The 11,600-nt window shown below is 35.4% G+C and overlaps 1 protein-coding gene across 2 annotated transcripts; it reads left to right on the top strand.

Annotated features, from left to right (window-relative positions):
* The first annotated feature begins 3,603 nt into the window (after positions 1 to 3,603).
* LOC127157699 (uncharacterized) lies at positions 3,604 to 5,504 on the top strand. 2 transcript variants are annotated; one of them, XM_051100960.1, is made up of 4 exons: positions 3,604 to 3,698; positions 3,883 to 4,035; positions 4,420 to 4,512; positions 5,154 to 5,504. In XM_051100960.1, exons 1-4 carry the CDS (start codon positions 3,675 to 3,677, stop codon positions 5,475 to 5,477), a joined length of 594 nt encoding a protein of 197 aa, XP_050956917.1. In that variant the 5' UTR covers positions 3,604 to 3,674; the 3' UTR covers positions 5,478 to 5,504. The 2 variants fall into 2 exon arrangements, with proteins under 2 accessions (XP_050956917.1, XP_050956916.1); XM_051100959.1 differs by lacking the exon at positions 3,604 to 3,698 and having other exon boundaries at positions 3,826 to 4,035.
* The last annotated feature ends 6,096 nt before the right edge of the window (positions 5,505 to 11,600 follow it).

Raw genomic sequence — 11,600 nt, 5'->3', positions numbered from 1 at the left:
ATACTTAAGTTGTTATAGCCTACACCCAGTGTATGGAAGTGTTTTCATTAATAAAGTTTCCATACACTAATGGTTGTTAGCTTTTTTTAATTACTATCCTAAGGCACATCAGCTGGTGAACCATTTGACAGAAAAGGCTTAGGAGTCTATATAAAGAAAGATGAGTTTACACAAACTTTATAGCTATGGCAGCGATGGCAAAATCGTGCCATTTTTTACGGATCACGTCCCACTGTCTCAATGGGCAGGAACCAGACGCTGCCAATTTCATGGCTATGCTTTCCCAGATTTTTTTTTTTTTTTTTTTTTTTTTTTTGTTTGTTTTTTTTGGAGACCGTTGTGCGGAAACTAGCGAATAATACACCTTTGTGGTGTTCCACCTCATCCGGCAGTATAGACATTTCGGAAGCGGATAAGCTGGGCGATCTCTTTTTGCGGACTTTTTTTCCCGACATAGTGAATGTCGATATGTCTCTCATGTTTGCGCTTTGATTGAGGAAATCATCCAATTAGACAAATGAGCGATTTACGCCAATAATTGTGGAGAACATTAACACACTTATGGCCGTGAGGGTTTAGGATTGCACACTTGCTAAATTATAAACACATACTCAAATTTATTTCTGCATGTACATATTTCAATGAGCCCCGATAAATGTAGTTTGTACTATTTCTAAAACGCTTCTTTATAAAGAACATTGTTTTCTCAATACTTTACCTACACCGCTGTGAAGGAAAGAGCGCACAATCGATCACCGAGGCATCGATATCAATCTATTCAGCACCTCCACCATGGACAGCACCTGCTAAGGTCGAACTTAAGAAGGTTTACCTTAAGCAACATCCTAAGGTATAGTTCGGAGAACACACGTAGGAAATGTATACCTGTAGTTAAGGTGTACCTTTTGAGTCTTCGTAGCGCGCTAAGAGACAACGTTATCGGAGAAGGCAGCCCTGATCGTTAATTTTTTTTCTTAATTTGTTCCACCGTTAGTAACAACGAATCAAAACGGATACATGTCACGTGATACGGGAAAAAGACACGGAAAATCAGAGAAGCAGCGTGCACATTTGGTTGAAAATGAAAGGCTGTCAACTGACACTTAAAACAGGAAGCATCGCCAGATTCAAGAGTCAAAAGCTGGTCCACAGTTTAGTAAACATTGGCAACCTCTTTAAGTTGTTATTGACTGCGCTGTATTGACTGCTTTGGTGCGTTGCAATACGGTAGGTGATTGTTTTGATGCTTATCCGCATTTTTTTACAAATCCATAAAAATGGATTGTCCTACATTGCTGCAGAAGTACCAACCCAGTGTTTACAAAGTGAAGAAACAAAAAAGGTAAAACAGCGATGTAGGACAATTTTGAAGTTGAAGAAGAAAATGAGATGGGAGTTTTTCGACATACCCTAACTGTATTGACCGGGATTACAGAGACTACATGACATATGCATCGCAGAGACAAGACGAGCATTTGAGGTTAATAAGAATATAAATTGTAAATTTAAGGAAACAACGCTAGTTTTGCTAGATAAGACCCTTCTTTCTCGGCTGGGATTATTTCGAGCCCTTTGAAGCTGCATGTAAACTGCATTTTGAACATTAAAAAAGGGGGCACCATTGAAGTCCACTATATGGAAAAAATTCCTAAAATGTTTTCCTCAAAAAACTATTTCTTTATGACTGAAGTAAGAAAGACATGAACATCTTGAATGACAATGGGGTGAGTAACTTTTACATTTTTGTTCTAAAAGTGAATTAATTCTTTAAGGTCTGCACTATATTAATAAAAATGCTAACAGAATGAATATTTGTTGCTAATTTACTCATCCTCAGGCCATCCAAGATGTAGGTAGGTTGTGTGTGGTTTTGTTTTGTTTTTTTTTTTGTTTTTTTTTTAAATGGTAGAATCTTGAAATTTTTTTTTTTTACATGCAACTTCTTTGGGGGGGATTCATATAATGCAAGTCAACGGTAACCATTGCTTTGACCAAAAATTTAGCGCATTTAACAATTAATATTTGTGGCTCCTGATGATACACTGGTATCTTATGAAATTAAACGATCAGTCTATGCAAGAAACTGAATCCACAGCCTCTGCAAACTGCTCTGAACGCATTCACAACAGTCTGGATTGCAATCATAATAATGCATAAAACTTCAGTAATCTGTGAAAAGTCAATGTTCCTTATGTGAGGTCGCGCATGTGAATGTAATCTTGCTTTTTTTTTGTTTTGTTTTTATATACAGGTTGCCGCTTCCAGAATAATCACAAGTACCATTTTGATGAAAAATATATCAAATGCATCCTCCCTCTCATCATGCCAGTCTGAAGCGCATACATCCTGACGCATATAATGACATGGATCTGGTTTGTTTACAACTAAGGGGCAGGTTGCATTTGATTTATTGTTCATCAACATGGTACCTACAACTATCCTGGATGCTGCAACCTGTGTAAAAGGTAAGATTGCATTCACATGCACATCTAAAAAATGAAAAAATGACTTTTCACAGATTCCTGAAGTTTTATATTCACTTTCTTGCATAGGCCGATCGTTTCATTTCATAAGACACCAGTGTATCAGGAACTATGAATGTTATAATTTATTACATTTTTTTTCTTGGACTCTAAAAGGAATGGTTACCATTGACTTGCATTATGAATCAACTTTAATAAACCATAGTTTTGGTTAAAAAGAAAAAAAATCACATCTTCGATTAACTGATAACTGAATCAACAGCAAAATTTCTGTTTTTACTGAACTAGCACTTTAAAGGATTAGTTCACTTTCATAATTTACAGAAAATGTACTCACCCCCTTGTCATCCAAGATGTTCATGTCTTTATTTCCTCAGTCGTAAAGAAATTATTATTATTTTATTTATTTTTTTTTGAAGAAAACATTTCAGGATTTCTCTCAATATAATGGATACGTATGGCGCCCCGAAGTTTGAACTTCCAAACTGCAGTTTAAATGCAGCTTCAAAAGGCTCTAAACGATCCCAGCCGAGGAAGAAGCGTCTTACCTGGTGAAACAATCAGTTATTTTTAAAACAAATTGACCAATTTATATACTTTTTAACCTCAAATGCTTGTCTTGTCTCGTCTCTGCGATGCGCATGCGCATGCGCATGCGCATGCGTAGTCTGTGATCCGGGTCAATACGGTTAGGGTATGTCGAAAAACTCCCATTTCGTTTATGTCTTCAATGTCAAAATCGTCCTACAATGCTGTTTTACCATTTTTGGTAAAGGGCATTTGAGCTTCTTTGTGTGTTTACTTTGTAAACACTGTGTCGGTACTTCTGCAGCATTGTAGGGCGATTTTTGAAGTTAGAAAAGAAAACGAGATGGGCCTTTTTCGACGTACCCTAACTGTATTGACCTGGATCACAAACTACGCATGCGCATCGCAGAGACGAGACAAGATGAGCATTTGAGGTTAAAAAGTATATAAATTGTCAATTTGTTTTGAAAATAACTGATTGTTGTACCATCTTATCAGATGCTTCTTCCTCGGCTGGGATTGTTTAGAGCCTTTTGAAGCTGCATTTAAACTGTATTTTGGAAGTTCAAACTTCTGGGCACCACACATAGCCATTATATAGAGAGAAATCCTGAAATGTTTTCCTCAAAAAAACTATTTCTTCACAACTGAGGAAAGAAAGACATGAACATCTTGGATGACAAGGGGGTGAGTGCATTATCTGTAAACTGTTATGAAAGTGAACTAATCCTTTAAATGTGAATAATTGATGAAAATTTTCCTTTTAGATCAACAAATTTTGTGCAACTTCGACTGGGACAAATCTGATGTTATTTTGAAAAATCTTTTCTGCATGCTATTACCTGCCCCTTCTTACATTTTTCTTTTTCAGATCTACATGGAGTTTAACAGGATTGCTGGTAAGAACCTGAAAAAGGAATTTTATGAGTCCCTTGATCGACATAGTACATGCCTCTTGGACATTTTCAGAGCCAAAAAGGGAGTTGCTGGTCAGCTCTTGATGGACCTTCTGAAGCAAACAAAGGTTAGTTAGAAGTCCCAATCATTTATTATAGATGTAATTTAAAAGTAAATTGATATTAAACCATCACTCCATAGTTGATCTCTGAGTAAATGCACTTAACTATATAAATCAGGGGTGTCAAACTCAGTGCCTGGAGGGCCGGAGCCCTGCAAAGTTTTGTTCCAACCCTGTTCCAACAAGTACTAGGCAGTTTTCAATTATGCCTGAAGGACTTGGTTAGTTGGATCAGGTGTGTTTAATTAGGGTTGCATCTTAACTCTACAGGGCTCCATCTCTCCAACAATTGAGTTTGATTTAAATACTATTATGAATTTAATAAAAGAAACAATGTATTAATAGCAAGTGGTTGGATTTAATATAATTTAAATTTTTTCTCCACACAAGTTGTCAGAGCCAACTGAGGTCCGAACTCTTGTGCTCCAAGGACTACCTCTTGTGTTTGGAGATGACTCCCCTGCTTTCTTCAAGACATGTTTGGTAAGTATTCCATGTAGAATTTTTTTTTCAAAAAAAAATATATATATATATATATATATATATATATATATATATATACCTTTGTCTCTTCAATAATTCTGTCTATGCACTTCAATAAAAACTATTTAAAAAAATGCTTTTGTCACTACCGCTGTGTCGACCAACATTCATAATTCAATTCAACAGCAGCATTAAGTGTCGTAATGTCCTCTGCAGGTCTCCGGAGCTGTTTCAGGTCAGCGGGACTGTGGACTGTGCCATAATGAAGGCCTGCGCAGAGCCATACATCACTGACAAGCTTTGTTCGTTTTGGCGATTTGGCGTAGCTTGTCAGTGATGTACGGCTCTGTGTATTATTTGCCGCTCCAGCTGAACGCACGTGATGGCGTTTTACTACTAATCAAAGTACCGGCTTCATTGACTAAGCGCGCCTCAAAACATCGTGCGATTAATCGTGCAGCCCTAGTTTGAAATATGAACGAAGGTGTCAGGGGTGTGGAACGACATGAGGGTGAGTAATGACAGAATTTTCATTTTTGGGTGATCTGTCCCTAAGTTTAAGTTGCACTGTTTGAAATGTACATGAGCTTGCAACCATGTGAATTAACTTTAATTTGATAATGTTTATTTATCTTCACTAGATGTCCGATGATCGCAGCTCGAATCTTGACGTTCCAGTGGGGATTGTAATAGTTGAAGATGGGACTACTCTTCAGCCTCTCAACTCTCTGCATTTGCCTCTCTCCTCATTTGGGATAGTAATTGAGGGAAAAGTGGTGATGGACAATCTACGTGACCTTCCTGAATCAATGTGCCTTCTGTTTGGACTAATTTATGCGTTACACTTAAATTACCCAAAGTCACTGAAGTACACATTTGAATTTATTCAACGCATTCTCCTTTCCATGGGGCAGAAAGACCTGCAGCCTAAGATACAATCCTTGGCTAACCAGCTGTTCCATTAAAATGGATAAACAAGATCAGCACATGCATTTTCATAAAAAAAAAAACACTTAAGATACAGCATGGGAGGGGGGGGGTCTCTTTCTGTTTTGTGCTTTTCTTGTCAGCTGAGATTAAAAAAAAAAAAAAAAAAAAAAGACCTTTACATTGGAAATTAAAAACATTTTAATGTTAACAGTCAGTAAGACTTTTACCAGCAAAGTGGAAACTTGTCTTTTTTCCTTTTTCTCTAACCTTTTACTTGCAGAGAATGTAGTTTGTTCACATTCAATGACAGGACACTCACATTTGTTGCACGATTCTGTGGAATGACAACAAACCTACCGTACAAAACACTGTGGTAGGTCCAGATTAATACCATGGTATTTATAACACACAAGGAACTGGAAAATCTCAAACCAAAAATATGAGTTTACAGTTTTGTCTCTTCTAAAAATGTGACAAAATGTCTAGATAAAAATAAGCTTACCATTTGGTTGTTAATGTGTCTTTTAAAATGTTATAATAAATAATAGGTTTACATCTAAAAACAGTTTACCATTAAAGCAATAGCTTATGTTCATGTCTTTTAAAATGTGAGTTTACTGTTAAAAATTTGCTATTTTGTTGTTTGTGCATTTTTTAAAAATGTGAGCTTGCACTTAAAAATACCTTTTCTGTTAAAAATGAGTTCAGGTTTTCTAAAAATGTGAGCTTATGATATTGTTCATGTCTTAAAAATGACTGAATGTGATCTTACAGATGAAAATAGGAGTTTGCTGTTAAAATGAGCTCATGATTTTGTTGTTCATGTCTTTTAAAAATGTGGGCTTACTGTTATAAGCAATGAAATGTAAATGCAGTATAATCCTAATAAAGTGGTTGATTTGGGAAAAAAAAACAACTTGTTTTAATGATTTATAAATTATTTAATACAAGTAAAGAATATATAAGCTGAAAATTTGGGAAGTTTTGTCTATTAGCCCTTTTAAGTTATTTGTACTTAAACATTTAGGTTAATTCAATGAAGAGACCACATTTGGTTAACTCAATAAATCGAGTTGTCAATTTTCCATTACTCAAACGAACTGAGGGAATCACTTTCCTCAAATCATTTGAGTACTCTCAACTTATTAGGGTTTACAGTGTAGACGGATGTACTGTTACTTCAACTACAGTCAAAAGTCTGGGTGTTATATTAGACTGCAACTTGTCTTTTGAAAATATTTCTCATGTTACAAAAACAGCATTTTTCCATCTTAGAAACATTGCCAAGCTGCGAAACATGTTACCTGTTTCTGACGCAGAAAGCTAGTTCATGCATTCATGACCTCTAGACTGGACTATTGTAATGCACTACTAGGTGGTTATCCTGCATCTTCAATTAACAAGCTACAGATAGTCCAAAATGCAGCTGCTAGAGTCCTCACCAGGTCAAGAAAATATGATCATATTACCCCAATTTTAAAGGCACTTAATGGTTTAGTTCCTGCGCACCTAACTAGTATTCTACCACGCTACAATCCATCACGCTCCCTAAACTTGCAAAACTCTGGACTGTTGGTAGTACCTAGGATAGTAAAGTCCACTAAAGGAGGTAGAGCTTTTTTGCATTTGGCTCCTAAACTCTGGAACAGCCTTCCTGATAACGTTCGGGGTTCAGACACACTCTCTCTGTTTAAATCTAGATTAAAGACACATCTTTTAAGCCAAGCATTCAAATAATGCATCTTATAAACTTTTCCTGCAGTTATATCTGATCAAATGTTCATTATTAATCTTTCAGCTCTGGTTTAACAAATCTTTCTTTGCTTGCTTTGAACAGCAGCTATGCTAATTATGTTCCTATTTGTTCTCTGTTTTTGCCATGGGATTGACATCCCGTGGTAACTAGGAATTCACAAGCTCCAGTGTGGATCCAGAACACTTAAGAGATGATGCTAATCCCTCAGAGGACTTCAGATGATGCCAACCCTGAAACAACATACAGCACTACCGAATTTTGCTACTAATTTATGGTGTACTTTGTCTGTTTGATTACGTCATTAATTGATCTTTAGCATACATCTCTACCATATGTAAATCAACTTGACATAGTCACCACTGTAAGCTACTACTAAATATATTGTAAAAACTTTAGGTAACACTTTAAATTAAGGTATACATATTCACTATTAACTAATTGCTTATTAACATGATTATTACTAAAATTTTGGTCACTTATTAGTAGTTATAAAGTACATATTAATGCCTTTTTCTGCACGACCATATTCTACGCTAACAGAGTTTTTTCTTTAATAAACTCAAAGTTACTGCCTGTTGGGAGTAAGGCGGTTGTTGTATGTGAATCATGATCTTAATATGCTTTGCTTATTATCAGACTTATGCTGGTAGTAGCAGAACAATAGTCATTCTCTCTTAATAACACTTAAATAAATATAGTCTATTCTTATGCAACAACACACATAACTACAAGTCTTAATAGTGTCCAATTAACTCTAAATGAAGACTTTGTAAGTCTGAATATGTTACCCATTCTAAAGTGAAGTCTTGCTCATTACTAAAGCTGCCTCCTCTTCACAATTAATAAATCCATTACAGCACACAACTACTACAAATGACGAACCTTAGTCTTAAGGCTGCACCTAAAAAAAGGTGTCTGGTTACGTATGTAATCTTGGTTCACTGAAACGTGGGAAACAATATGGAAGCTGCCGGCAGTGTCAGAGTGACTGGTGTCTACTAGAGTTCACAGGTTGTATGTCCATTCAGTAGCAGACCAAACACACAAACACAGCACAAGTACAAATATATCCTTTAATCTGAACATGTATATAATTATACCATACAATGAACAACATAGTACCAATATGTCTTACCAAAATAAAATTGCACAAGATAAAACCTGTACAGGTCAATATGAACTAGTAGCTAATCTACTGTACTGTATGTACTGCACTCTGTATAAAACGGTGTTTTAAACTTTACAACAGACATTTTCAGTGTGTATTAAATGACCCTAAACATAAAACATGCACAGGACATGGCCTTGTTGTGTAACTTAACTCACATTTTCAATATTTCACACTTGTAGAAGAACAGAACCGAACAAATCAGCAAGTTAGCATTTAAATACTTCATCAGTAAGGGAAGAAGTTGCCTTCGAAATTTCATGTCCTCTATTGTCATCTTAATGTTTCCACGATCCACGTTTACCCTGAAGGCTTCTGTCATTGTTTGGACACGGCTGAAGGTTTTCAGGACTTTCTTATATCTACGGATGACCTCAGCTGGCCCTTTGACTGAAAATAAAAAAAAAAAAAAATGTTTTATCATATATACATCTGTATGAAGAGTGTTAGTGCAAAAGCCTCTAAAGGCCACCTCGGTCAATAATGAGATAATAATATTGAGTGAATGCTCTCTGCACATAGTATAAACCTAAACCTAACCACCTAGAAAACTTTACAAGTAGGAGAGGGGCAGGAAGAGGAAGTAGTGTTTTATGGTATGGAGTTGTAAAGCAAGTTTGACAGTAAAAAGAAATGTAAGCAATCTCATTGGAATGTTGTGAAATCATATGGAAGAGTATGAGTGAACCTGTAAGATATAAGTATTATGAGTATTATTATTAGTAGTAGTAGTAGTATCATTATTCTTATTTTATTTATTTATTAGATTTTTTTAAGTTCTACAAATTAGTAAGATTTGTCCATAACACTGTGATGCAACAACTGCCACTTCTCATTTAAGTCAAGAAAAAAAATATTTTCTAGGCATGGGGTAATCTGCTTACGGACTGATGTCATTCAAAACATAATATGTGGTGAAAAAGTGCAATAGGAGATACTCTCTGGAAACATTTTTTATTATGCTGGTGGAAAGTTTCATGAGGAACTATGTTAAATGGCCTAAATTTAATTTTAAAAATATATATATCTCCTGTGGAATGTACAGGACCAAAAATATATTCGTCCACTCATTATATTCGGTCTGACAGAAAAAGTCTGTCCTATCTGCCTGTCAACGATTGCATTTGCATTCCTCTGCACACCCTGTTCGCGCAGACATCATACATCATCAGCGTGTCTCATTCAATGCAGAGTTATAGACAGACATCAGTAACTGAGCACCTCAATCAAACAGCAACCAACTTTTACACTAACTACTGAATCAAAACAGTGAGCTTATACTGCGTTCACACCATAACTACCATAACAGACTAAAGCGACCCGTGACATTTAAACCGGAGCAGTTCATGTCTGTGTTTTGGAGGAGGTGTGTCTTTGGAAAGCACTAGCTTGCTACTGCTAGCCTCTCTGAAAATATCCTATTGCAAAGGATTCAATACATAATATATTTAAAATGGACATTTTAAAATCTAAAATGTCAAAATGTAAATGATTCAGAACGTAAAACTAAAGAGCTGTGCTTTTGCTACAGCTTTTGTTCAAAGAATATTTTAACAACTTTCACCAATAATAACACTTCTTATCAGCTTTTAATCAATTTATATCAAGACAATTTGTGAACAATTACCAAAAAAAAAAAACTTATTGAACAAAAAAAAAAGGAAGCAAGAGAAAGACAGAGAAAAGATTACATGCATCAAAGGTCATAAGCCACATTTAAATCCAGGTCATTGTGATTATATGGTATATGCCTTAACTTGATGATCCACAAAGATTTTGAGATTTGATTTGCCATAAAGTGACAAAGGATGGAGAAAGGAAAACACACTATTCTCCAATTCCCCTCTCATACAACAACAACTGACAAAAGATAATAAACTGTATTTTGACATATCATTAACAACTAGAATAGTGTTGTCACAGTGGTGCAGTGGTTTTTCTCTATCGACACTGTCAATATCAGTTATACTGCTTGTCATCTAGGGTTATGCAATAAATATTAGCTATGATAATATCGTAATTGCTGTTTTAATGATGTGCAATTTAACATTATCAAAAAAATATTGCAAAAAACTAACAAAACACACCTACAGCACGCACGCATACTATATGTGATGTAGCAGGTTAGATTAGTGCACGTGCACATTCAGAGTGCATTATTTCACTGCGTGATTCAGTCTATTAAAATGCATTTTGAATGCTGCCAAAATTCAAGATATGTGGGCAAAACATGTATATATTTATATAATTTCATATATTTAATCAATATCTCACGAAGAGTGCCATTTCCTCTCTAAGAATCAGCATGATTACAAATGTGATAAACAGTGTAATAAACAAAAAGTTAAGGTTGAATCGCAATGACTCACTCATTGGCAGTGACATGCTGCCACCTACTGGCAGTTTTTATTTCACATTTAAAGTATCTTTTCATTGTTTAAAATCATTTCAAATGTCAGTATTCAATGTTTTATGTTTGAAATATCAAAATATTATTTATGCATTTGTAACTGTTAAATGCAAATGCAAGTCCCTGTGAGCTGCAAATACATCTAAATGCCACTTCAGATGCATCTTCTGTGTTTCAAAATCTTTAGGAGTCAGCGGTTGACATCAGTCCTTAAGGTACCAGCACAGTAACACATTCAGGAAAATATCATTTATTTATTATTATTGACAAAATTGCAGTAATTATAGAGATATAACTTTTAGTCAATATCACACTGCCATCAACCTAATCTGATATATTTGTGATTTGTGTGTGGGGCTAATAATACTGGTGTGGACTCAAAGATCATGTCACCATCCACAGTAACATCCCTAATCAGAAAGCTATACAACCAAAAGTCGTATTTGGCAGACACTTTTATCCAAAGCAACTTATATAATATTTAAATATTTTATCAATTCTTGCTTTCACTGTCTCTCTCTCTCATAAGGCATACAATATCTGAATTTTGGAAAGCTAGAAAACAATATAAACCATTACCTGATCCAAGGCTGCTGATGCCATTGCCGCTGCCACTTGGGGGCAAGGATATTTTTATCTTCGGGACCTATAACACAACATAAACTCAACACATGAACAGAGAACTTAAAATGTTAAAAAACAAATTGTACAAGGTATATGAAACATAAAATTACCATTTGGATCATTTTTGGTTAACTTCATCATCGGCTCATCTTTGGCAGCTTCTGTCTTCTTCTTTCCCTTAGGTTGTTTAAAAAAGTTCT

Source organism: Labeo rohita, unplaced genomic scaffold (genome assembly GCF_022985175.1).
Source record: "Labeo rohita strain BAU-BD-2019 unplaced genomic scaffold, IGBB_LRoh.1.0 scaffold_117, whole genome shotgun sequence".
NCBI lineage: Eukaryota > Metazoa > Chordata > Actinopteri > Cypriniformes > Cyprinidae > Labeo > Labeo rohita.
This window is presented reverse-complemented; position numbering and strand designations above follow the sequence as displayed.